The 27,993-nt window shown below is 38.7% G+C and overlaps 3 protein-coding genes across 3 annotated transcripts; 2 read left to right on the top strand and 1 right to left on the bottom strand.

Annotated features, from left to right (window-relative positions):
* LOC145467166 (lysine-specific demethylase RAD23A-like) lies at positions 1 to 15,893 on the bottom strand. The gene is made up of 12 exons (XM_081450718.1): positions 15,508 to 15,893; positions 13,518 to 13,599; positions 12,370 to 12,449; positions 11,208 to 11,258; positions 10,614 to 10,675; positions 9,703 to 9,824; positions 9,450 to 9,514; positions 8,468 to 8,530; positions 4,297 to 4,357; positions 3,239 to 3,366; positions 2,644 to 2,853; positions 1 to 2,216 (listed from the first exon to the last, which is right to left on the bottom strand). The coding sequence occupies exons 1-12, from the start codon at positions 15,571 to 15,573 to the stop codon at positions 2,106 to 2,108; spliced, it is 1,101 nt and encodes a 366-aa protein (XP_081306844.1). The 5' UTR covers positions 15,574 to 15,893; the 3' UTR covers positions 1 to 2,105.
* A 2,026-nt stretch (positions 15,894 to 17,919) lies between these two features.
* Positions 17,920 to 18,855, top strand: LOC145468962 (dynein light chain 2A-like). The gene is made up of 2 exons (XM_081452679.1): positions 17,920 to 18,216; positions 18,309 to 18,855. Exon 2 carries the CDS (start codon positions 18,337 to 18,339, stop codon positions 18,853 to 18,855), a length of 519 nt encoding a protein of 172 aa, XP_081308805.1. The 5' UTR covers positions 17,920 to 18,216; positions 18,309 to 18,336.
* Positions 18,856 to 20,949: 2,094 nt separating this feature from the next.
* Positions 20,950 to 27,761, top strand: LOC145467169 (uncharacterized). Its single transcript, XM_081450721.1, has one exon. It carries the CDS (start codon positions 22,287 to 22,289, stop codon positions 22,980 to 22,982), a length of 696 nt encoding a protein of 231 aa, XP_081306847.1. The 5' UTR covers positions 20,950 to 22,286; the 3' UTR covers positions 22,983 to 27,761.
* Positions 27,762 to 27,993: the final 232 nt, after the last annotated feature.

Genomic DNA, 27,993 nt, shown 5'->3' with positions numbered 1-27,993 from the left:
TCACTCGTGAGATATTGTTCTTGCCACCAATTCAACCAATTCAACAAAAGCAAAAGGCGGGAATCGTGACGTCATTGAACGATACGACACTCACAAAGGTGACATACGGAAAATACACCACTCTGGTCCCGGATGAAGTGGCGTATGGAATCTACGAGTGGTTTAGTTCCCAGTAAAACACTCTTCTCCATATAATAGAGCGTAATAAATGCTGAATATAGTGACCCCTTGTACCATGTCGTATGGCAGCAGGGACTCACGTGCAATAAATCGTTTTCATATGACGTTACGGCGGCCATATTAACAAATTTTCCCATACGTGGCTGCCATGACAACACTACATTATAATTAAATTTCGCGAAAACCTTGTTAAATGGTGAAGCCAATATTTCGCGGATAACATTTTGGCAAGGTGGATCAATAAATTTGAGAGTTTACGCTCTATTGCTGTTTTTACCATACAAAGTGATTCAAATTTTAACTTTGCCCGGAAGTGAAATCTATCTCCAGCGGCTTCATTAACGTTTTCAGCAGGAGAGCAACTGGATTTTCCAGACGGGCAAAATCGTCCTTAAAGCAGGTCAATTTGCCCAGTGACCGGTCCCTTAAAGAAACCCTCGTATCTCACTGTATTTTCAGACCTGTGTTACGCGAAATAGAACTAATGGGATGAGACTGACAGCGGAGTGCCTAACACAACCTAACACAATAAACCTCAGCACGAGGCTCTGGGGAATAAGCCCCACAAACTCTGTAGTTATTCCCCAGAAGCTTCGTCCTGAGGTCTATTGTTTAAGGCTGAATTTTAATATATCGAAATTGGTCTGTTGCAAACTAAGTTTAAGACTGAAATATGGACATGCAATGAAAGCCTTACGATGTCAAAGGAATCCGTGGTTTCTTGGTTTATAGCGTACATCTTTGATATTGGACACCCATGTCGCATCATGGTCAATTGACACCTGTCAAAACAAGGTGTCTGCTGACCAGTGTTACGTGACCATAACACAGGCTCAGGTTTAGAGCTCATTGATGGTTTCTTCTTAATGTAAATCAGTCTCGATGTTATGGATTTCCTCCTGAGACACCAGCTATCACACATGCTAGTACCCTTCCCATTATTTTAACGTGAACCAATCAAATTATCCAGAGATTTGTAAAGTGGCACGGTTTGTGGGTTAATAAACATTACTAAACCCCGAATCTTAAAAACTGATTTAATAATCCAAGCAATTAGGGGGCTGCTATTAGTTCTTAGCAAGCCACAGCTGGAAGTAGATATAATGTCAACTACTCAACTGCAAACAGTTTACCTACTGTACTGGAAAATCCTGAAATGGGACACGACACTTTTTTTCTTTCACTACCATAATACTTGGCAAAACTGCTGCATAGTAAAAACTCATCACTCATTTTTCGACGTACCAACAATTAGCAACTTAACTTCCATTGCAGCTGCAGTGATATAGGAAATAGGGGTATGGGCACTAGTGCCCATACCCCCATACCTTACATCACTACCCACTATTTTAGTCAAAACGCATATTAAACGCTTCAAGAGGACAAAGACAAAAGCAATGAAGGTTAACCATTCTTGAATACAACACATCCTTGCATGCAAATAAGACCAGAAGATAATATAATAAATGTCACTTTTGTTGATCATGGAAGCATTCTCCATCAACAGGTCACTAGTTCACATTTTTCATGTTTCCATACGTAGAATTTTCTTTAAGACCACAATTTATTAAATTGCTTTGAAGCTTTTAAGCCCTGAAGCTCTGATAGTTCCTTTGACTGGCTCTATAACAACACTGATAAAACGATGACATTAACTGGAAAAGGACCTCATTAAAACTAAACCATAGTCATTAGTGATGATAATTATATCATAATTTCATTACAATAATTACATGGAATGTTATTACCATAACTATGACCAATATAATTAATTACCACAATTAATAATTAGCATAATTAAAGCAGCCATAATTATAATTATGAAGGTTAGCATCAGAAAGTAGCATAATAAGGTCTAGAAGGTCCTTCTGGGACAACCAATTTAGCAGTGACGGAAAGAAATTGCCAGAAAAGAATGGAAACCATCATTGTTCGTCATCCATGCTAAATAGAAAGTTAGCAGCCAAATTCTCGTTCTTGTCACAAGCAAAATAAGCCTGAGCAGCTTGAGTCTCTGAAAATCCAAGTTCTTTCAGCTGTTGAGAAACAAGAGAGAATCGTAACACAATAAACATAAAATTGGGAACGTAGGGTTGGTTTTATGGGCTACTGTGGGGAGCATCATGCCTAAACCACTTGTTCTGGAGTGGCCATTGTGACTCAGTGTGTAGTGTTATTGGGCAAAGAACTTTACTCTCAAAATGTCTTCTTCATCCAGGAGTATATAAATGGGTAAATATGGTGATTTAGTACTCAACTGGGGGAAGACCCTCTGATGGACTAGCATCCCATCCAGGGAGGGAAAAGAAATATTCCTGCTTACCTTGTGCTATGGAAACCAGAACTAAGAGCCAGCCTTATGGATCACCAGATTTGAAGGCAGACCTGGCCTCTTTCTACTTATTAAATCACGTTTCTGGAATATATCGCCTCTCAGTGATGCTAATAAGCAGAGATACACACCCTGTCAATAGCTTCTTTTTCCTGTTCTGTGACATTGATGTAGCTAACACCTTGCTGGGCACCAGGTCCCTGCCCAGCTGGTGGTCTTGCTTGTTCACCTCCTGAGCCAGGCTGGACTTCCTGTGACCCTTCACTTGGCACAGCACCGCCAGCAGCAGAGTCGGGGCTATTTAACATACTTATAAACTCCTCTTGATGTTGACTTATAATCTAGAGTGGAATCGAATCAGAACACACAAAACATTTAAAATAAAAAGTAGCTGAAACCACAAGACTTGACATTGTTAAAAGGAAATGATGACTCTGTTGTTGATTGAAAGACGGTTAGGCCAACTCTTATGCAACATGATTTGACATTAGGTTTTGTTATAAGAAAATGCACAGTGTATGGGCATTTTGCCAGAACAAAATAGTGGCCATAATAACAAGGTGACTGCATTATGAGGTGATCACAAGGCAAAGTTCCATTGTAGATGCTTTTTGGCATCGAATATTAAATTTAATATGAATGTTCACCAATTAATACTTCAACCAAAAGCCAAGCTTACAAATTTGCCAGCCTGGATTGTTTTGTGACATTACTAAGTTACTGTACCCCAAGTAGCTCTGGATTTTCCTGGCCTAGTTGCTGCAGTAACACAGGTAAGGATTGTGGGTTTTGTTGAACCATTCGCCGCATACTGATGAACTGGGGTAGTCGACGCAAGAATTCCAGACCACTTTCTGTGAAAAAAAGAAAGCTAGGGATGTAAGAAAACACGAAAAAAAAAAAAAAAAAAAAAAAAAAAGCAAAGGGCACCTTCATCCATAAAAGTCCACAGGCTTAAGATGTACTCTTGTGGAATATTTGTTATTTAGAAAATAACCTGCAAGAAAGTGAACACCATACTTCTATACCTTGATAAAACACTTAACTACATGCACATAGTACAAGCTGTTTACCTAATGATGGCACCCACAAAGAAAATTTATATTTTGGTAATCAACTGAAATTAAGGTTAATGTGTACTCTCAAGGGTGTCTCCAGTCCAAGAGACTATAATTTTACTAGGTTATTCCGGAAAATGAACTTTCGAATTTTACCCGAAGTCTATAACTTCCAGCTCAACACTATTATCTTAACACTCATGAAAGTTGCAAGAATGCGAAAAAGCTGAGGAAACACTAGCCTGCAGATTGTGTTCCTATACCATTACTATACCCTAAAGCTTCCACTGTGTTTCTACATGTACATGTACCTCACAATAATTAGATTATCAGCACGAGACTTCTATCGTGTGATATTTGACGAGAACGCAGCCAATACCATCTTGCATAGAAATCGAGAGCTCAAAATTTGATTGCTTTAGTAAAAATCTACTAAGTCGTTCAAAACTTTTTCTAAATTCTCCTCAAAGACACCTTGAAAATTCAAATATGTGGACATTATTTTGTTAACAAGCACACACTGCTATGCTACTCACTATCTACAACAGTGTAGATAGTAAGCAGCCTTGCCAATCAGAGTAGCATTTATGATAGAATGCTAGCAGATTTATCCTAAATCTCGATAAAATGAAAAAATGCTTTCCATTTTAATGATAGAGTAAGATGATGAAGTTACACTGTTTGTAAGCAGACCTCCTGATGCTGGGGCTTCATCTCCACCCTCACCTTGTGGTTGTTCTCCGTGTTCCTGGGGTTCTGCAGGTTGATCAGGTTGATCAGGTATACCCTGAATGAAATGATCAAATCAAAAACAGTTTGAAATCAAAGAAATGGTAACAGTAAAATAATATGTACAAGGTTAAAGGGAAAGTCTGCATACCAACCAAGTTGCCCATCAGGCAGGTGTTTATCTCGCGTCTTATCTTTTTTTATCTCACGTTTTATCTTGTTTTATCTTGTTTTATCTCGCGTTTTAGTAACATTAACCAATAAAGAGTGTATCTACTCTCCTGCCCCCAGCAGTAGATTCCTAAGTTATATGTCTGGGTGGAGAGAGGCACTGTGAGAACAAAGTGTCTCACCTAAGAACACAACACAGTGTCCCTGGAAAGGGCTCAAACCTGGACCACTCAATCAGGAGGTAAATACACTAACCATATTAGGCCACCACACCTACATATATAGAAATATTAATATGTGCATACAATAAAATAACTTAATGCATGAAACATCAACAAGTGTTGTTCACTCTTAGAATGAACAAGTCCTACATGTACTACATGTACACTGTACATGTCGAAATGGACGTTGATTTTGCATCAGTACATTGTCCCTTTAGAGAATGCTGCTTACATTTCTGTTTTACAGTTTTTGTATATTTGGACATATTATTAATGTAATCAATACATTTAGTACACTTCTTTGTAATTAAGAAATGGTAAGCATGCAGCGTGCAACTATCGAGTTATGGATGCACGCAGGAGGTTGCTAAGCATGAAAGAAGCGTAAGAGTTGCACGAGGCAAGTTGCATGACTTACATGAAGTCAAAAGCACGATAAACTGCGCAAAAATGTTCATTCAAAAATCTGAAAAAGCGACACATCAAAACTTGGATCAAGGCAAGATAATAGTTTCTCAGGCAAAAAAACAATTTCAAACTGCTCAGTTAACCAAAATATCAAGCTGACAACAAATGAAAAATTGCGGTCGGTAAAAGCCTTTCTTAACAGTTGGTTAAGCTTAAATTTGGATCAGTTTTCCAAAGAATTGCAAACAAACTGCACATGGTTGAAGTGTTTGGCGACTGAGCTCTCTGTCCTTCATGGCCTCTTTGGCAAAAGGAAAGAACAATGTGGAACTGGAGATTTCTTAAAGGCGAGAGAAGAAAGCGAACAAACACCACTGGCTTTGAACTGTTTGAGATGCTCTTATTCAATTGCAGGTTTGTGGGTTACGTTTTCTTCCACTTCGTTTTAAATTTGATGAGTTGTGCATCTAAGGCTGAACTTGAACACACAAATGGCTTTTAAAAATGATCTCTGGCACTTTTGTTACTTGGTAAAATAAGCTTAACGTAATTCCTCTGAAATAAAAGTGACAATAGATTTTTGTTCAAACTTTGTCCACTGAATATTTGTCATATGATAACTTCAATTTTGAAATAAAAAAGGGGGGTGCCCATGCTCATTAGGGAGCAGTGAGGCATTGAAAATGCCCCATTTTGGCATTATTTAATGCTTATTATAAAAACGCATTCCCAGTAATTGTAAAATCTTTGTGAGCCCACACTCATGAGAACACGCATTAAACTACAGTCAGTACATTGTGTCGGACACAAATAAACATTTTAAGTTTGATTCAGACAGAAAGCTAAATCCTTGATTAAAAATTTGAACCAAATTTCTTGACGTGGTTACCGACTGCAAAGTAGAAAAGACCACAGTGTATCTGCTATTTTTCTTATTTATTCAATTTTCAGCAATAGAAATTAGATCAGTCTTTTCTCACGCAAAGCTTATGATTAGTTGATCACTATGACTGGAAAAAAAATTGGGGTGTCCGTGCTCGTTGGTGAGCTAGAGCCATTTTTCAACTGACAGAGCTCAATATCAAGGCAAATCCGTCATGTTTTCAATGTGCGCGTGCACGAACGTGCGCTAATGATGCCATAAATTATGCGCAGTAAGGATGCACAATGCAATGTGAGGAATGACCTTAAATGAATGGAAGACAGAGGTCTAAAGGAAAATGTCAGAAATGTAAGCTTATATTTGTGCACGATGCGGTCTTTCCTTCGAGCGGCTGTTTCAACTCACAATCGAGCGATGAGCATTCGAGCAAAACTAATACCCGAGAACTGAAATAATTCATCAGAGGCTACCAATATTTTAATAAATCTCCCTTTACTAAAGCTCAGAAAAACTATAACCTTTAACGTTTTTGGAACAGAAGGATTTCGTATGTAAGACTTCACCAACAGAGATTTGTTGAAGCTTTCATGTTTTGTTCGCTGAAAGCATTTAAATGGCTCTGGATGCCAGAAAAGTTTTATAGTGAAAAGTTTTATAGTGAAAGCTTGTGCTGAATTTCATTGTTGTCAAATCGCTAGAGAATTCTCTTTAAAATTCCTGCTATACACTGTAACCTCGAAAGGTTGATACAGACCAGTTTGTTGTTTTGGTTGTCTCTGAGTGCCAAGTGCCTTTGTTCAACCAGCTGATTCAACTCTTGCTCGCTTAACCTCACAAATTTCTTAGGTGCAGGCCCAGCAAGAAACTTAAGCTTGAAATCTGGTAGCTAACAGGAATGATATTCCTCAACTCCGGAAGAATTATTAGATTTTTCCATATTTTAGGAGAAGAAAACTAGGAATTATAGCTTACAAAGTGTCAACATCGATGAAAAAAATTGCCGAGAAAAAGTGCAAATAAACAAACTGACGTCAGCGTGCAACCCATGGGCAAATGGATCTAGCGTATTAGCCAATCAGAAAGTGCGCTTCGCTGAGGCTATGTTATACTGTAGTTACCTTTTAGATAGTCTTTTAAATAGGATTGTTAATTTTAAGACACAACCACATCAGCATTGCTGTAATACTGTTACTGTGTATTTAAGATGATTTCCACAGAACATTCAAGCAATAATGGCAAAAATAAAGTTACCAAAAAAATCTCATGGGAAGAATGCTTGAGAATTTAATCGAAGGGTCACTTAGAGAAATTAATTAAAGTGAGTATTCAAATAGTTACCGTGCTGTGAGTAGATTTTTAGTAAATAATTTTGCACTTATTGCTTGAACTGTGAGTGGAATCCATCTTAAATATTTTACCTTACCTTACAACAAATTTAATGACTGGGGTCAGTTGTTCAAAGAGGGAAAGTAATGCTATCCCAGTGTTTCAGCCAGAAAATTTTACTTGAGGGCCAAAGTGGCCCCTGAAGATCTTTTTTTAGGGGCCAATTTTTTAGGAAAGGGGCCAATAAACTGAAAGCTACAGAAGGAAACAATGCATCAGGGTACCAAGGAAAATAAAGATGTTTGTTAGGATTTATGATAAAATTTAATAGTAAGTGCTTTTTGAAGGTTTTCTACTCAATAAAGTTTCTTTTGAATCAGATACTAGTATGAAGGATCCGTGCATTACAAGAGAACAATCCTTAGGCCTACATGACGTAGTCAATGATCAAGGGTTTGCAATGCATTATAGGGCAATTTCAAACTCGGTCAGCCATTTGGAAGTTTTCTGATATGAGAGAATCAATACAACAAAGCAAAAGGACGGATTGACTTCTTTTCTTATGTTGAATGTTTTAGAAACAAAGATCTTTCAATATGATTTTCTAGAAGGACATAATGTGTGACAAAATAACCGTTATTGATCGTCAACACAGAAAAATGTAGTTGCCATTATGCCGTACTATGGTGACTAAACCAGAATTTTTGGTCACCAAGGATGAAATGCTTGTTACATTGACGACCGTATCGATTACAATTTCCAGCCCTGGGATGGCTTTTAAAGTATTATGCCTGTGTTAACCCTGCAGTCTTGTAAAAGGAAAGGGCCAAATTGGCCCTTTTTTTGTTTTTCTGGGGGCCATCTCTGACTGTAACGCGGGATTCCCGCAATGGCGCGCTCTGGCGGAAACACTGCTATCCATTGTATAATTTGGTATCCAATAAACAGACCTTGCTATACACGTAACTTAGATAACAATATTAACACCGTGGATACAGCTATTCATCCTTTCAACAACTTGACCATGGAGGACAACATTTCAAAGTGGCAGCCATTCAAATATGCTAATTAATCAATCTACAGTAGCTCTATTTAAGATGAAAAAGTATTTCAATGCAGTTCCATTCTAAAAAGGCCCTAAAATAAAATGGACACTCACAGTCATCAAGTATTCCACAGCTCGGTCGGGATTGTTGAAACTTGCTCGTAGGGCCCGTCCAACCTGTTAGTAAGCAGCCACAATGAATGCGTGGTTACCACAGGCGCTGGTTTTAAAAAATTATTGACTTTCCCACACCACATAAAAGCAGAATGACTTTTTGGTTTCCTGTTAACAATTCAGTTAACAACAATGATCATTACATGGCTAGCACTAAGAGAGTGGGTAACACAAACCAAATTGCATTCTGTGACTGGCCACCTAAGTGGACAGGATAGAGTTACAGTAATCTTTTGTTAGATACTTTTTGGCCCTTTATAGAGATACCAAAACCACAAAACCCTGTTGGCTGTATAGACACTTTAAAATTTGATCATAGTAGCACTTTGATATGATCATTGAGTTTTGGTCCATAAACATGCAAAAACAGAACCAGTCCAATATTTAGCTCTTATTAACCAAGCAGGAGGTTTGTATGGGAGAATCTTGACCGAGGTCGGGAGTACAGACCGAACACAGTGAGGTCTGTACACACGACCGAGGTCAAGATTCTCACATACAGACTGACTAAGCTTGGTTAATAAGATTTTTATTATATGGCAAAGAAGAAAAAATTAATTCGTTTAATGTAAATGGTTTGTACTAGCTGACATTTTGCTTGCGAACAGCAATGAGCTGAAGGTAATTCTACCAAAGTTTGCTTGTCCTCTTTACTTTTTTCCTCATCAGGTTTGGGACTTCCATAATATGAATATTTTCTGGCACTAATATTTTGGAAGAATATAGTCAATATTTTTGTATTTAGTTTGCAACTTTTTCACAGCAAAATGCAATCAGTCGAGATGCAAGTCTAGATGGGAAAATCTAAACTGCAGTCAATATTGATTTCAACCAATCAAATTCATGAATTTGGTAGTTCCCAGTCCTTGTGAGACACAGCCATATAATAACTAGCCATATGTACTGGACTTGTATGATTTACCTGCTCTCTCTCAAATCCCATTAAGCAAATCTGATCTACCATGCTTTCATATTCTGATCCAGTAACTGCCAAGAAACAAAACACTTAACTTGGCCTACACAATGTACACTACATTGTATACACCTGGTAAGTAATAATGATTAGACAGAGAGAACTCAGAGAGTAACTGGGAAAGTGACTGGAAAAACTCTGAACTTGACAGCCATCTGAATTTAATGGTGGTCCGTATACACTCCAGCAGTTGTTAGCTTACCAAGAGTCGACTCTGCAGTAGACAGAACTTGTTCTGCAGTTGACGATGGGGCAGAGGTAGAAACTGTTGAAGTTGTCGCTGATTCAGTTTCTTCTGTGACAGCTGGCTTTGCAGCATCGGTACTAGAAGTATTAAGAGGAGAAGAATGAATGAGGAGAGAAAGACCACAAGGAGTAGTTTTAAATCTGACTGCTGTGATTTCTTCAGTATTTACAAATAACATATAATTAAAAACACACTGCATTCATGGAAAGTAGGCACTTTTCTTTTAAATTGTATTACCAACCAGACTGGAAAATCCACTACCGTGAGGTATCAAAAAGGACTTTCCTTACACTCTGCTAGAAGGTGGTCAGTCAAATCAAAAAGAAGAGGAGGAAAAACAAACTTAAGCTTTCAAAATCCAAATTGAAATCTTTCCAAGCCAAAAATTTAAAGAAGGCCATTTCTGAGTTGACTTTTGCCTCTGTGTCAAAACAAGTCTTTGTGCAAAATAATGTTTTTGAAAATGTGTTCTGCCGCACCTACAGGTTCATTTTCGTGTATATCAAACTCATAATATGAAAGGTTTTGCACAAGGACTCGATTTAAAACAGAGACACAAGGTAACTCGGAAATGTCCTATTATAGGCCAAATACTGCCCAAGCGAGCTTAAAGCCAGGTGTCCGTCTAACCGTCATGTGGACAGCCATCTTTCAGGAGAAAATAAATAAGTATATAGCAGATTTTCGGCTTCGTATCAATGGGTGGACAGCCACTTTTCTAATCCTGGCTAAAAGCCTGTGACCAAGTACATGTAATGACCAGTGGTGCCAAATGGAGACAACGGATGCTAAATGTACATGTATAATTTAAAATGTAATTACTTATATTTGCAGCATAATTTATAATTACTGGATTACTCCCTCACCTTTCGGGTTTAGAGGCATCAGCAGATCTGGCAGTGCTTTCTGTGGCTGTAGCAGCTGTTGGCTACATGGAACAAAAATTACAAAAGAGTTTGCACTCTGTATATAGCTTGTTAGGCCACACAGTGATGCAAACATTTTGCATCAAAATTTCATGCCTGATTTGGATTTTTCTGATTGGTTAAGGCTCCACATGTCAATGTGAAACAGACTTTCAGGGCTGCAAATAATTTTTCCTCTTGAAAGGACATAATTATGTCCTACTAAGACACCATCTTGGTCGAACAAAACAAATTGTGCTCAGACATCACCAAAAAAGTAAGATTTACTCGATGAAGATTTTTAGTCATCCCGTACAATGATTTACAATAAAAAATAGTCTGGGCATCATGTCCAACCACAGTTGGGTATTTCATCGGACACACGTAAAGTTTGGTCGGCCAATGTCTGATGATTGACCGTTATTTGCAGCCCTGCTGACTTTCAGTTCCCCAATTTCTTGAACATGGTAGCAATACAACATTGACAACTACTGTTACTGTAAAATTCTAGGGTTTGTTAAGGTATCACTGTGAGAGCAATTACGTATCTTGTACCTGAGGTGTTGTTACAGGTTGACTAGGTGCAGCCACTGTTTGAGGTTTGGGCTGAAAGAAAAAAGCTTCACTTTAAAAACTCCCCAGGCTACATTTAGCTAATGTCGAAAACTGTTGTGTATTTACATGCAATGGGGGTGTTGTTTACAAGAGGAAACCAGGGTTTTCTCTAACATTTTCAGAGGGAGGGCAACTGGTCTTCACAGGCGGGCAAAACTATTTGAACAGAACTTCTTTATAAGAAGAACTTTCCACTAGATGGTAACTCCAGGTGGGCAAATTTGTCCTCACAGCCAGTCAATTTACCTGATGCACAGCCCTTAATGAGACCCCTGGACAACATGTCACTTATATGTAACTACTACCAAGAGAAACCATGAGCTGCCTGGACCTCAGAAGACAGTTCAAATAATAGGGATACATGTATGTGAGGAACTTTGCACAAACTTTTGGTCTTGTGGGGTGGGTAAGGTACAATTTTGTTCTACATTGTACACTGCATAAGTTAGATGGAAAATACAGAGGCATGTGAATGTTTTGGACCCTCCAAGAGAAAACAAAATTGGTTTGAAAAATCAGCTACAGTAAAAACCCACATGTAAGAACCTAGTGGTTTAAGAACCTGCTAGCAGAAACTTGCCACTTTAAAATGAAATAATATAAGAACCTGTTTAGCCAAGCAAGATCAAGCAGGTTCTTACATGTGGGTTACAGTTAAATTATGAACTCTTGTTGTAGAGGCACCACTACATAATAATCATTTTGTAATCAGTGGTGTTCGGCTTATCATAATACAATTGTAAATAAATATTGTACAGTGTATATTTCAGGACCATAACCAAGTTTATTTGTATTTTCAATAACCATCAACTATACATGTATCTCCTTCTTAGAAATTAAGAACCTAATAAGAACCTACTTAGCCTAAATTGCCAGTAACTACCCCAAAAATTAAGATCCTATTTTGCCAGACTTAAAAAATGTAGGTTCTTACATGCAGGTTTATTCTGTAGTCCGAGAAATCAGGGGTAAAATAACAGAGTATGGTCAAGGGGAAGGGACAAGACTTTTGGTTCAAATAATGCTAGGTTTGCATAATAATTAGAGGCTTTGAGAAATTGGGCTTCCCCTTCAGAAACATAAATTAATTAAAGATAATTACCTTTGTCACCATGACGACAACAAATCCCTTTTCATCTATTTTATACTCTGACAATGGCTGGTCATCATTTAATATTTTGCCTAAAAACAAACAACTTTTAGTTTGAAATTATACTACCCCATGTCAGTCCAAATGCAAGAATGAGATAAACACATAGTAACATGTACATGTAAGGAAGTCAATATGTTATTTGGCAGCCACACTAGTCTTGCATTCAAAGCTCAGACTGGTTTCATGTACATCAAACATTCCAATTCAACACTTGTTAGATGGACTGGCTAACAAAATAAAACAATTTCACCCTGTATTTTGTGGACGAGGAATGTTTTTTTTTGATTTGTTTAGGTGAGAGTTCACTAAATGTGACATTGGAAAAGTGTTTAGCCTGGGGTCAAAGACATTTTGTGACAAAATTACATTATACATGACAACATTCCTTAACAATGCTAGTACAAGTACAGGTATGCAGGGTTGTCACTACGCGCTGGCTGCCAGCAAAATTCACTGGCTGAGAAAGAGAAAAACGCAGGCTGGATTTTGGCGTTCACTTGGTTAAGGACAACAAACCATTTTTAGATTAAACATGTACGATCATTTGAGATCTGAACCAAACTGAACTGTCTAAAAGAAAAGTTTGGAATAAATTCTTGACTACATTGAGTATTAGTGCTACTATAATGAGTTTAAAGTAGTTGAAATAAAATATTGTTTTGAGCACTAGCTTAACTTGTTCTCTTTCCGTGTACTGCGTTCGCCATCTTGTAAATGTGCAGTTTGGTAGCCCTGCATTCAAGGCATTGTGAACAATTGGGGACAAAAATTTTGTTCCAGGTCTCTTGTGAAAAATGGTGAACCTACCATTTGGTTGATCAAACTGGCTCAATGAAAATCAAGGCTGGCAGACTATTTTTTAGTTACAACCCTGGGTGTGTGTACATGTACATAATGGCCAACAAGTATAACTCTCCGGAGATGTACACATACAGTAATACGAGAACAGAACTACTATTCACATTAAAACATGCTACTACAATGGGACACTTTGCACCTGTGCTAAACAACCAAGAAATGCTGACCACCGGAAGAATGGGAGCTTCTCTTTGTTGTCAACTCAGTTAAATGCATAATTGAATAATTTATGTACCTACCAGCATATATAAGTCTGACGTTTGACTTAGGATAAGCATCTTTTCCTTTCTCTGTTTCTAATTTATTTTTCAGATCTGCTACCTGAAATAGGACCCGAGATGTATATTGAATGTATTTAATATAAGTAAAATTCTTACTTTACAACTTCGGAAATAGAAAACACATTTTCTAAGTTTCTTTCAAGATATACGAGCAGGAAAGATTTGTGTAACAAAGGTCGGCTTGGGAACAAAAGCTGGAGAGCACAATGTGGAAATTCCTTGGCCAAGCAATACAACGTACCTTTTCGTTGCACTTGATTTTTACTATTTGGCTAGCTAAAAAGTGCAGTTACCCATTTTAATGCTGTTTGCAAATTGCAGCAATGCTTTGCACTAAGTAGAACCGAGTCTTGGTCAACTTGAAAATGGACTAACTGATATCCAGCTCAACATCCTTGGTTTTAGGACAGTGTCTTCAGATAGATATTAGTAATCCAAAAGGATCGTTTAAAAGTTGTCAATAGTAATAATTCAGTGCCAAAATAAACTCAATTATAATAATATACATGTGGCACACGTTTTGGGCCTAGCCATCCCTCAGTGCTAAGTTAAGTTTTGAATGCAACAGGTCACTGAAGAAATAAACAGTTACACATGCCACTCTAACAGATAGTGCGCTTTTACCTATCTGATAGAGTTGTGCATACGTGTATAACTGTTTTAATTATTTCTTCAATCACGTTTCCCATTCAAACTAAACTTAGCACACAGGAAGGTCTAGAGTTCTCCCAAACTTACAAGAGTGTTTCTATTAAATGATTAGATTATGAGCTCAAGATTTCTATTACGTGATAGTTAACAAGGGTGCAGCCTGAGTCAACTATCATGCATAGAAATTGAGAGCGAGTAATCTAACAATTGTTTTAGTATAAATCTACTAGTCATTCAAAACTTTATCTAAATCCTCTTCACAGACACTTTGAAAACACCAAGAAGCAGCCGTCATTTTGTTAACGAAGACACAATGTTACACTACTCACTATCTATCACAGAAGAGATATAGTGAGTAGCGTAGCTAATCAGGGAATGGCATTCGTGACAGAACACTAGAAGATGTAATCTAAAACTCAACGAAAACACACAGAACATGTTATCTATTTCTTTCAGAAAATACAGAGAAAAAAAGAAACAACTTGTTTACTTTGATCATCAAAGTGTAAATTCTCTTTGCTTGTGCCATCAATATATCAACAGCTCGTGCTAGTTGCATGTTTCTATCGAGTTACAGTCAGAAACACAGTTTTTAACTAATCGGTGCACATGCTGTCTTTGGGATATTTTCTTAAGTGACATAAAAAGAAATGTGTTAGCTTTCATGAGGATTTTACATGTAACAGTCTATTTCCTGGCCTGCTACAACTGAAATCAAAGCCTGGACATCATTTAATATTTTTGCGCGATTTTTAACGCTACAGAAAAGCATATACAACAAGTTTAATTCAGTAACATGGATATCTTGATATTAACTCAGAAAGAACACTGCGAAAGTGAAATATTGTCAAGGGAAATAACCACATAACATGGGTGAAAATAGAAGTGAACAATGAAACTTGCAGAAATAACCTCATTTCGACTAATATTTGGTCATTCAGTCATTCAGTTAACAGAAGGAAATCCGAATTCTTTCAATGGGACAAAAACACGCAGGTTTCCGAAAGGCCCCTACAAATATAATTGCTGGAAACACTTAAAATCTATCAGATCTTTTCGAGAAAGTAAGCCAACTTGTCGCAAATCTACCATTGAACCGGATGTAGCGAAAGATGAAATTTGGAGAACTCGTCCTAATAACGCAATCAAGAAAAGAATCCGATGAAGCAAAGATACTGAAAGCCAGTGCATAGATCAATTGTACCATACAGCTCAGCTTGCGAAACAAATAACGGTTTCCTAGATGGTAAAATGGTGTAAAGATCGAAAGATGACTAAATGAGATTGTCAAACCCACCGTGGCAGATTCCTCAATTTCTATCTTGAAAGACTGTTGCTGAAGAGTTTTAAACGTTACAATCATGTTGCGGTTTTACTCTGCACGCCCGTGTAGGTCCAGGATAGTGAAAGACCACTGTGAACAGTAAGAAAATCCGATTCCACTTTGAAACGACTGCACTACTACAAGCGTGCAATCCTTGAAAGAACCAGCCACCTGACGTCATGCAAGTACAGTTCCCGCATGCGCCAACAACGCGCGAGGACTTCTGGGGTCAATCCAATCTCGTTCCCAGGGTCTTCGTTCCCATTGACCAGCGGTCGGAAAACGAGAGCTCTGGGAGCAACACAGCGGTCAAACGTCTGCGCATGTGCGAGCAATGGAGCGACCAAAAGGCGGTCAAAATATTTTCATGACATTGTTCTTTTCGTGGGTCATCGGCATCCTATAAATGACATTTTCCTCGTTATTTATATATTTGCTTATGTTTTAGCCTGTACAACGAGAGCTAACAGAAATAAGAGTTAAAAATTGTGCTACCTTCTGCTTGTTGCAGTTCTTTTTTTTCCCGCGGTATGGATTTTCCGTGCTCCTTGAATTTTTTGTCCGCCTACACTTTGCATTTAGTGCACCAGTTTTTTTCCAGGTTTGTAGCTTAGAAAAGATTTTCCCACTTGGTCAAAGACCTGGTACAGGCGGTTTGGGATCGGTATTTTGGCCAGCTATGCCCCCATGACGATGGACATGAACATCGTTTGTCGTTTCGATTCATCTCGTTCCTGTGCTTCAGACAAATCCTGGATCCAGATGGAATCCCCACAGTCCTTGCCAAAATTTTTCCAGCTCGTCTGAGCGAGGCCGAATCACTGCAATTGTCTTTTTCTTCTTCCATTTTTCCTTCTTTTACACACCGTTTGTCGTCCGTTTCCGGCGTCATGCATCGTATGATTAATAAAAAGAAATAAAAATATACTACGCCGTCGGTTCGTAGCATGACACGGGTTTTCAAGACATAAACTTTTTTCGTAAAGCTCAAAACAAAATGGTAAATCAGCAGAATACCGGTAACTCAATAAACTTTGTGTCTGAAAAGTTTTAAGTTTTCCTTTTACCTACTTTCTTTTCCTTTTACAGATTTCTATGAACTTTTCAATTTTTTTTTTTGTAAATTTTGCGTGACACCGGTTGTTTCCCATGTTTTCCTTTAGATTTTTGCGCGGGAAATTGGAGCGCGGCTGCCAAAAAATGTACCCATTTGCGCATGCCCGGCGTTTGACCGCTGTGTTTCTGGGAGCAACCATTTCAGGCATGCGCCATAGATGCAGACCGCGCAGTGAAACCGGATGGGCAGAATCACCAGAATTCGGTTATTTCAAAATGGTTGCTCCCAGAGCTCTCGTTTTCCGACCGCTAATGCTTACCTTAAGTGATATTTTGCTAGGTTTGGAGACCGTCAATATCATGGACTCACTAGCTGCTAGCGATCTGTCCTTTCTTATCTAGCGGCCATTTTGAATTTGAAATTCGCGGTTAGTCGGTACGAAGTCGGAAAACGAGATATCTTCGAAAACTGGCTTCGGTAACCGGTGCCCTGAAGAACTTCTGAATCGTCTCCGGACCGCCCCACTGGCCTCTCATGACCCAATTTTTATTTTCTGCTGTTTTGGCTCCTACAGAAATTAGTGAGAACACATGATCCCGAGTTGCCAAGCAACATAAGTAACGCTATACTTGCGTGACACTCGCGAGGCACTTGTGCCTTGTTTTTAGTTTTATAATCCGTTCGGATTTCTTCGGAATGGTTCAACGGAAATTTGCCCTCAGGGGTGCACTTTTTTCCAAGTTGAACCCGAGCGAGCGCTGTCACTTTTAGACGCCATCGGAAATTAAAATGAGAGATCGATTAAATGAGCAATGCTTTCAGAAAATAAATACTTTATTACTGGGGTTTGAATCAAACCGGCGCAAACGAGTTTTGTTCATTTGGGGTATACTGATACCTAAAAATGAGAAAGGCCATGAAGGAAATTTCGTTACTGTTAGCGTATCGTGACAAAACTCAGGGTTAGGATTCATATTCTGAATTTAAAACTGATTTAGTTTGCATGAAAGCACTGCAACTTTGAGTTAATCTTCTCAAAAGCTCACTAAGCTTCGTTTTTATCACCGTGTTACACTGAAAAAGGTGTCTGCCAACCAGGTATTGTCTGAAATTTCGCTAGCCTCCTTAACATGAGATCACCAATAAAGATGCAAATTTACTAAAGTAAATATTATTTTAATTGCATCTCCCGCAGTAGGAAATGCTGCTTCTCTTGATGGCAAAAGGAAACCGTAGAGAACGGGTGACTAATGCTATATTTATCTAAAGTATATCCGCACTTAAATAAAGCTTGTAAAAGAATTAAAGAATAAAATTTCACGCGTGGTTATAAATTGTGATTACTGTTGTTAATCTGTGAAATATTGGTAACAGATCAGCAAAACACAGCATGTATCTTGGGCTTTTCCAGCAATACAATAAAAGCCAGTTTCTATGGAGACACTCTTGTAAAAACATCTGCCATTACTTTGATTCGCTCAAAAGAATATTTTTCCGTTCCCCTGTTGTGGTTTGGCGTAAAAACAATAATGAACTCTCCATTTCGCCATTTTAAGAACCTTTGGACTCTTTAGGTTCAATAGCCAGCGCCCGAACCTCGCAGGAAGGAATTAATTCAATGCCCCGTAAGAAACATAAATATTTTAGGATACAAAGCATATATTATTGCCGTCTGTGCAGTGTTCAATCCAAACTGAAATCTCTCTTTCGCATACAGCAATATTCGTCGTAGGAACTGGTTGAAAATGTACGGAAACATGAAGGGAAAATTTCGAGATTCCTACAGTGGGATTTTTGAGAAAAGCTTGCGAAGCGACCCTACAAAAAACGCAGGAACGCAACAGAAAGCACAGTGGATGCAAGAACAAGGAAAACGCGAGAAAAACGGGGATCTTTTTGGACAGCAAAGTGTGATGGACTCAACCGGAGAGCAACAGAAACATCATGTATTTTACGCGCACAAGATCAAGAAAATAATGGACGAAATACTTGAAGAGAAACTCTCAACTCAGTCCTACGATCCAACCATTTGTCGTGTGTTGTGTATCAGTTTGTCAGAGGACATTAAAAGCCGCGTCAAAAATTTAGGAATGGAAAGATTTCGTTTGATCTGCAGTGTGAGCATTGGATCAATTAGTGGACAAGGTATCTTGATGGCCAGCCGCTTTCTTTGGAATGAATGCAAAGATAATTTCTCCACGTCTTCGTATCAAAACTCTTCGTTGTTCGCAGTTGCTATCGTTTTCGGGGTTTTGAAAGAGTGAATTACAGATTAACTGATTTTAACAAATTCTAGGGGAAAACTGAAAGTATATTAGTAATACAACTGAGTATGCCACACTCAGTAACTCTGTTTATAGATCAATGTCTTTTTAGGAATAACAATACAAATGAAGATGTAGCTCGATCTAACCTTAGTAGAACAGCCATACTGTGTATTATGGATCTTATCCACCGGCGTGAATGTTAACCCGCCGTGCCGCGGTCAATATAAAGAATAACATTTGAGCCGAAGATTAAATATCAGATCGTGTATATGGTAAATCAAGTCTCCGCCGGAGGCAGCCGTTAATTTTAATGAATAAAAAGACTTTTTTCTTGTTTTCTTGAAAATAAAAAGTCAACCATATTATTTTTCCGAAAGGAAGATTATTTTCCAGTCTGTATTTAATATTTGCTGTTTTGACATTTTGGTAATTTTCCTACCCTCCTCTGTCATAAATTGAAATATATTAAATAATATGTATGAAATGGACTGACAAGCTTGATCTTTTCACACTTTCATTTAAGTATGTGATTGGCAATTAAAATAATATAAACATTACAGCTGATTTCATAAGGTAGAGTGCTCTGTATTGAATTAAACATGATTTTAAAGTTATTTTTCACGCGTTCAGATAGGTTTAGTTTTTCGACGTTTCGTATGCTACAATAAACACCTTCAGAAGTGTCCGTTGAGATAATTTAGCTTTTATAAACGATGTATGTTGTTATGGTACGAAACGCTAATTTTTTTTAATCACAGTTTTCACAACATGCTTTGATTTGTTCTGTTTGTCACCGCAGTGTGCCTTTTCATTTATTTCTAGAAAAAATGGCCGAAGAATAAGACTGAAGGAATAACTAATTGTTTTATCGATTTGCCTCTCTGACAGCTCAGTAACTGATCTGCCATTTTTCACAAGATAGCGTGGTTACAATGACGTATGAACAGAACATTATTCGCAGCAAAACACATTTAAGGGGGGTTCTTCTTAACTACCAATTCGTCATGAATTTGGTCTTATGGAAGGTTCTTCATATTTTCAAAACCAGACCTCTCAATGATAAGCTTTTTGCACAGGTTTGTTCCATTGAAGAGTCCAGCAAAAGTCGCAAATCACGGCCATATTTGACTAGTCATGTGACCAGAATAGAAAAAAACCCTAAAACTTAAAAGCCATGTAAATCCAAAAATTTAAATTAGTGTCAATAGATTAAGAACGTCCAGGCGCTTAATGCTACGCATGGGTTTTATGCGCATTATTATAAAAGTTATGAGGTAATAAACGCCCGTATTAACAGACTTTCTACTGTAGCTTTCCTCTTATACGTGCAAAAAGTAATTCCATACGTACGGTTTTAAAGAAGGCTAAGTTATTTCTGATTCACAAGAAAAATCGCAACTCTTCCTCTTTTCTTCCAAGTTTTAGGGCTTAAAAATTCTAGCACGCGGTTTGGGACTGGCACTAGTTACGCACGCGAAATCATATGTTTTTCAAAACAAACGTTCCTTCGTATAAAATTCACCATTTAGCACTGCAAAACGCTCCAAAATAGCTTTTCTGTAAATGTCACCTTCAGCAATCCCTTAACAACTGCTCTAACGCTGTAGTTAAGAACGCCTCCCCTTAAACGGTATAACACATGGGCAGACCGTTATTTATAGGAAGTAATTTAAGGCTTATTTTATTGAAAATCTGATCAGATTTGGCAAAATCCTCCTCATCTCGATGCTTCTCTCGACGTTACGCATGCTGTCCAACACGTTTACAATTAGGGCCTTTTCAATACCATGCAGCGATTTATATTATGAGGCATAATATGAATTTATTATATATTATATTTTAGCAGTAGCTACTAGCGTTCTATCACTAATGCCGTTCTGTGGTTGGCTACGCTACTCACTTTCTATTCTGTGATAGATAGTAAGTAGCGCAGCAGTGTGCGTTTGTTAACAAAAGGACGACCGCTTCTTGGCATTTTCGAAGTGTCTGTGAAGAGGATTTAGCTAAAGTTTTGAACGATTAGTAGATATATACTAAAACAATAAGATTATTCGCTCTCGATTTCTATTCGTGATAGTTGACGAGGGCGCATAGAAATCTCGAGCTCATAATCTAATTGCTTAATATATTATATGCAAATAGAGCTTGTTGCTGTTGTTGTTCTCCTCGTTGCTATTGTTTCATTTTAATTTCCAGCACGGCGGTTTGTTGTCTCCAAGCCTCTTCCAGGATAACCTGCGATTATACCCTCCCTCCCTGATGGCAGGTTACTTCCAGGGGTCCAGTTATTTGGGGCGCAGCGAGAGAAAACGTACGGCACCGCGAAAAAAAGACGGGGCGTAGAAAGCGAGAGAGAGGCCAACCTTGTTCCTAGGGTTGCTATCATTTAAATTGGAAAAGCCCTGGGAGCGAGGCTGGAGAGAGGCTTCGTGCGAGGAGCGAACTTCCCGCGCCGCTAATCTCCCCTATTTTTCTTGCGCCAGTTTTTTGCGCTGCACCCCAACTAACTGAACGCCCGGAAGAAGCCAGTTGTTTCCAATATGCATACGGTTTATAGCAAGGCGTTCAGATTTCCCAGGCCAATTTTCCCGCTCTATCCCTTTACAAACTTTGCGATAGTGGATCGCCGTGCGTACCTTTCACATTTTATTATCTTACTACAGGACTGACCGTGTAGCACTAAATTTTTGCGGGGGTTTATTTTAATTTGCGAATCGACGACTTTTTGCATTTTGCGGGAACTAATTTTTGCGATTGTAAAAGGCTGTTTTTTTCTTGCTGGGTATTAATCTTTTTGCGGGAAGTTGCATTTAGTTGAAATTAAAACATTTTGGCGTTTTTTATTTACTCTGTTGCATGCAATTGACAAGTGAAACAACATCTAGCGATGTAAAACACAGTAATCCAGCAACCAGTGTCACTCTATCACAATTACATCGTGTTTTCGTGTGGCTGATGGCAGGTACAAGATTCTGTTTGTGATGTTTGTATGTGTAATTTTGCCAGCGGACTAAACTTTTGCGGAGGAAAGTTTTTGCGGGAATTGTTTTTTGTGGCGGGGACTTTTTTTTTGCGGATCTAGAAAAAAACCGCAAAAATCGCAAAAATCGCAAGAATCGCCCAAAAAAATAGTGCCACACGGTAGGAACATGCGTAATAGATAAAGAAGATTCTAGTTTACGTCATCGACTAATTATATTGCATGCGAGGGGTGTCTTAATGTCAATCAAACCATCAACGCTCGGCAATTTTATAAAGCACGCAGACTGAGTTAATATATAACCATTTTCTTGATAACACCAAAAGTAAACATTGGGAGCTTATCGAGATACCGACACCGCTATTTGAAGCCCGAAAATCGTGCAGGTTTTCGCTTTGTCACCAATAGCCTGTTTTAATTGGTGGAAAAGCGTGCGTGAAATAAGATAATGAACGGTAAACCAGGGTCAAGAAGCCCCGCGTCACGGCTGCGAGGGCTCGCCTTTAGCAGATCTCTCGGAGGTGGACGAGTTTATAGACCAAAACTGCGGAAAGCGCTTTCGGTAAATAGCGAAAGTGAACTCTTCAAGGCGGTAGATGGCGGTTCACGAGAAGCGCTGGACGATTTGGTTATGAGCAAAACCCCACCTTTGAAAAGCGAGACTTGCAGCAGTCCAGTGAAGGTGCTGTCCTTCAAGTTACGGGCCAGTTCTTGGAAGGAACGAGATAGCAGAGGAAGCCCTTCAAGCATCGAAGCGGAAACCGTAAATAAACACGATGGTGTTAATTTTGAGGCTCAGAAAGGCTGCGAGTTGGACTGTAAGGAGTTCAGCTCCAAAATCCGAGATCTTATCCAGCAGGTTCTATCTTCACACCTCGACAATATGGAATACAATCACGAGATATGCGGAGCTAAGTGTAAAACGATTAGTCAGATGATCGAAAATGGTGTCAAATCCTTGTTCAGCGCACGATACAAGATTATCGCACTGGTTTACATCGGGGCGATACGTGACCGAGGCATTGAAATGGCCAGTCAGTGTCTCTGGAATCCTAGCACAGATAGTTTCGTTATGGCAACATTTGATAACAATTCCTTGTTTGCCACCGCGACTGTGTTCGCTACTTTATTCAACGACGAATGAACTTTTGCATTTCCGCCACGGCGTTGAGACACACGAAGCAGTTGAGTTGGGGTGAACAGCAAAAAAATGTGGTAATGATATTTTTAAAAATCGAAACAGCAGGAGGCAAATGGAAAGTGTTATCGCTATTCAAGGTAATAGGAAAATAATTAACTTTTCAATTAAAGTAGAGGCTTAAGTATTAATTAATCTTTCGATTTGCTTGAAAATATTACGACTGCTTGACGCTGTGATATTCTTCAATATCCTTCAATATCTTCAAAGGACGAAAAGCGATCGTTCAAAGAATTATAATTTTGACGAAGTTTAAAAATAACTGGCAGAATTTGGAATGACCTCAACTTAATCTTCTTATAAACAGCGGGCGCGCGCAGAGCGCAGAGCGCCTCTTGAATTATCTTCTGTCAGGAAAAAAAATAAAGAATTTACTGCCTGATGTGCGAAGCGAGAGCTTATTAACGCCAGTCTGTCAAATTGCACTGTTTTGTTAGTAAGGATTATGCCATTAATACCCCGCTGAGGAAAGGCCACAACGACCTTTTAAGAAATCTTTTCCCAGCTTGTCTCGCGAAGGGAAAACAGAAGAACAAAGAGTTACAAAACAATAAATCATCCGTGTGGTAACGTATTATAACTTTGCTAAAAATGCAAAAATGCAAATTTTGAAGGTTCACCTTGGCATACATTAATCTCCGGTATTTATAACTAAACGGTTGTCCAATTGTTCACCTAGGTCAAAGATAATGTGATTAATTTACAAGGTTTGTCGGAGAAAGACGAGTAGAAGAGCGACTTTTGAAAAGATACAAGCCTGTTAGAGTTTGTTTATTCAGGTGTAAAAGCTACACGAACAATAGATCGAGGAATGTTGATTTGATATAGTGGTTGATAACGAAGGTTTAATTTAGCTTAGGAATAAAGCATCGCTTAAAAAAAGGCTATTCCGAAAATAACGCGTCTAGTTAAAAATAAGCCTAAGCAACTTAACATTATTTTATCCTTCCTCTTGTCTTCACCTTTGATTCTATAAAACCAACACTAAAACATTATTGTTTGCTTTCACACTTGGCTCAAGGGTTACAACTGAAGTACCTGATCGAAGGCCCTTGATTTAGATCAAAATTCCTCTTACAGTGTTCCAGTCATTTCCTGTTATCTATCTCGGAAGAATTTGGCAGATCATCAGGCTCTTCACTGTTGATAAACCTCGGCAGGTTTTAAAAACTTATGTATGTTAGAACGAGTTGTAAGTAGCCAAGCGTTTAAACTTGGAGGACTTTACAAACTATCATTAACATTGATTAGGAAACTTGAAAATCAACATGATTACATATGTTGAACTTGCAGAGTAAAAGAAAAAAAAAAAAATCTTTACATGCGTTCGTTTTATCTTTTCTTTGCTATATGATACTCTCATCTGAGACTATAAAAAAATCCTAGGACGCCTTCAAAGACTTTTTTTTAACATTATTTATCCAAGTGATGAAATATGTTGTACATCACTTTGAGTTGGTCCGGAAAACGTGTACCACAATAGCCCAATCTACCGACGGTTCCATTCTTTCCGTTGACTTTTTGCCAACAAAAAAACACTATTTTAGGGTTTCGGTCTGCAAAATAAAACACAGTCCTTGGTTACAAAGGAATGCTTTGACGCTGACTTTTAATGACTGATCCTTAAATCAGAATTCTCGAGGTCGTAACCTTTCGTGTTTTCAGTGTTAATCATAAAAATTACAATTTCCTCGATTGTGATTGGTTTAAAAATTCCTGTTTTCCACTAATTCACTTGCCAAGTTGTTATCGGACAGTTTGTTATTGAACAGTTTGTTATTGGAAAGTTTGTTATCGGACAGTTTGTTATTGGACAGTTTGTTATCGGACAGTTCAATAAGCCAATCACATTCAAAGTTGTAGTTTAAGGTCATTCCACCGAAATAGAACCTGCACTGAGGTTTTTGTCAAACTTTGCCTATTGACTGTTTATTGTAGGAACTTAAATTTGGAAATAAAAATGAGGGGTCCCCATGCTCGTTTAGAAGCAACAGCACCTTGTTTATACCATATAAATCCTTACAATAGCACCATGATTATAGTCACGATTGCTTGCTAAATTCACGTTTCCGACCATTCAATGTTTCTTGCTCAACACTGAAAATTGGCCCATATTTATTTTACATCGAGAAATTTATTACTCAATTTAACGCAACAGAAAAAAATGATAGGTCACCGTACTCGTTTTCGAGAAAATGACGATTTACCTCTATGGCGAGGTCCAGCCGCAAAGAAGAGGCCGCCATTTTTTTTAATGCGCGCGCGCTAATCACGCGTGAAATTATGCGCAGTAGGGATGCGCGATGCAATACTGGGGAATGACCTTAAATCAACCAATCACATTCAAAGTTGTAGTTACGTGCGTGCGTGAGCGCGTGCGCTTTTTTGTTTTTGGCGCCTGATCGCCGGTGGAGGTGCGGTGGCCTTAGAATGTTTACATCTCCTTTGTAGGTATTTTAATGCGAATTAATTTTCCCTTTCTTTCATAACTTGGCTATTTTTTTCTTGGAAATTGCAATTTTTATGATTAATTGGTAATAAGACTTCCTGTCGTCCAATTCTCGGGTTTCATGTGACGTCACAAGCTTTGCTCAAATCAGTGTCCGCCATGTTGGTGTTCCTCGGGTGTCAAATTTATGCTAATAATAGTCCATTTCTACAGTGAAGCTTCTCTATTATCGCTCTATTATTTCGCCAACTACATGAATATTCAGAAAGAAAAAAAACGATAAAAGTGCCGGGCATTCATCTAAAGGTATCCCAGTGCTCTCTGAGTATGCCAAAAGCTTAGAGAGTCGAGGAAAGGAAAGATATTCGCAAATGATCTCGGTCATCGGGGTTGACCCCGCAAGCATAACATCAAGCAGTTCAGTCCAGAATGCTTGCCTCCTGTGCAAGTCTCGGACTTGCTGAGTTACTTCGTTCTTGAGACCAGCTTGTACACCAACAAGCAGTTCAAGGCGTTCAAGAATCTTGAGGCGTTTAATCAAATGGTGTCGGGATTTGTACAGTTTGTAACCTCAGTTGTAGGCAAAGTAATCGCTAGCCTGCGAACAGGCTCCCGGCGAGGACGGAAAAAAAAATTCGGCAAGCACGAAACAGAAGAATTCGGATAGCGAAGCGATCGGGGCGGGGACTTGCTTGGATGCAAAGCTGGACTGGCTGAGTCATGCTCACCTGTAGCGAGTGTTTTATTTTATTTAGAGGCAACTACACGAGTTCATGGCAAGCTCGCTTGCACACAGGTAAAATGCTCATGGATTTTGCCGACATATGTCAATAAAGTGCCGGATGCGAGGGCTAAGGACATCAATTTTTGATCGGCTAACAAGCTCAAAGAAACGCTCAACCAGAAAATTGATCATGAGGAGCAACAACAGTCGCAAGCCTCGAACCATGCAGCGGCTTCTAGTTTTGGGACTGTATCAGCCGGTGCCTCAGCGCATGCAGCGCCGCGCATCGGCGCCTTCGAAAGAGTAAATGGATCAGCTTTATGCCAAACTCAACCACTGCAAAATTAAAGCACTGGCTTTAACTTTAATTGATCTTTAGCTGACCAATTTATCGACCAAAGCCGCTCTGTTCCGGTGGTTTCAGAGCGAAGTGTTTGCTACAAACTCGTTCACTCTCTAGCACTCTCTTGTTTATAGCGTCGCCGTGATTCACCGCAGAAATCCACTCGTTTCTCCTCCTAGTAGTGAGTTATTCCTGTTCTTCCCCTTGATTTGTAATAATCTTAGATAAACGAAAAAACCCTAAGCCCTTATGATGTCCACTTTTGCTCTAACAGCTAACAACAACGCATAAAACCATCCCTTCTTTCTCACATGAACTCTTCTTTGGATACGGTTTGTTTACGCTTGAGGGACACCAAGATGGCGGATAGTAACCATTGCTAAGCTATTAGTCACGTGGGTGAAAGCCAAGAATTGGGTCTGTAATCATACTCGTGATAAACAAATCGGACTCCCGCTGCGCGGTCGTCCGATTCTGTTATCACTCTTATGATAACAGACCGAATTGGACTCCACTCAGTCCTATTACCATTACTAACTATCAAGGTGGTCGTAATTTCCGATTCGTCGTGCTCGGGTGGTCGTGCGGCGTTCGGCTGGTCGTATGACTTTCGGATGGTCTTCGTCAAGAGAGAATGAAGGGTGAGAGAGTTATTTAATCCACCATATGCGCCTTTTTCTCAAGATGTTCCCTCTCAAGTTATTTTTAGATGTGGCATCCAGCCTTCAGATATTTTCGTAAAGGATCCTTAGGCTGTCCAAGTGAGCGAAATCTGCGTCACAGGACTGGCTACTGATTTCTAGTCTCTTCTGGGGTTTCCTAAACCGAGAGTTATCTAACTTGAAATAACTTGCGTTGAGGGGGATAACCTTGCTTTTTAGTCCTATACGGGCCATTAATTCTCTTACCCCTCATCTCAGCTCTTGTCGTAGGTTATCAACTGATAAAATGTCCGACCACCTTACGTGCGAATTATGTTCAATCAGTTTACAGTGATTCTAGTATTATCGAGATATCTCCTGCTTCGCTAAAATAATTCATGGTACACTGCAGTTTATCGCTTTAAGAAAAATAAGTTAGTGTAAAGTATTTTGCCGACAAATGACTTTCATGTCTATTGTCATACCAAATTCTTAATCATAACTCACACTAAAGCTAAGAGAAACGTGAGGGGATCAGTTAGGACAATTTAACAGATGTTATGCTTAGAGCTCGAGATGGTAACGGTTTGCTTTCGAAATCGACTTTACTCTGTGAAGACTGTAAAAAGCCTTGTAATCATTCTGAAAATGGGAGGCCAGAATCATGCAGAATTGCTTGTTTGTTTTATCCATCGTTTTTAATAATTTACGACAAGTTGTCTAACATCAACACAATTGTATTCTACGAAAATATTTCTTTGAAGTTAATTTTAGGTTTCACCTGCTTTTCACAATTGGTT

This window comes from Orbicella franksi, chromosome 14 (assembly GCF_964199315.1).
Source record: "Orbicella franksi chromosome 14, jaOrbFran1.1, whole genome shotgun sequence".
In the NCBI taxonomy this organism is placed as follows: Eukaryota; Metazoa; Cnidaria; class Anthozoa; order Scleractinia; family Merulinidae; genus Orbicella; species Orbicella franksi.
Note: the sequence above shows the minus strand (reverse complement) of the source record. Positions and strands in the feature narration are given on the sequence as shown.

Excerpts from the sequence above, each read along its gene's own strand:
- LOC145467169 (XM_081450721.1), top strand. The coding sequence starts at position 22,287 with ATGAACGGTAAACCAGGGTCAAGAAGCCCCGCGTCACGGCTGCGAGGG.
- LOC145468962 (XM_081452679.1), top strand. The coding sequence starts at position 18,337 with ATGTACGGAAACATGAAGGGAAAATTTCGAGATTCCTACAGTGGGATT.
- LOC145467166 (XM_081450718.1), bottom strand. The coding sequence starts at position 15,573 with ATGATTGTAACGTTTAAAACTCTTCAGCAACAGTCTTTCAAGATAGAA. Across the intron at positions 13,600-15,507 it reads AAATTGAGGAATCTGCCACG|GTAGCAGATCTGAAAAATAA; the intron begins GTGGGTTTGACA and ends GTCCTATTTCAG. Across the intron at positions 2,854-3,238 it reads AAAATCCAGAGCTACTTGGG|ATTATAAGTCAACATCAAGA; the intron begins GTACAGTAACTT and ends ATTCCACTCTAG.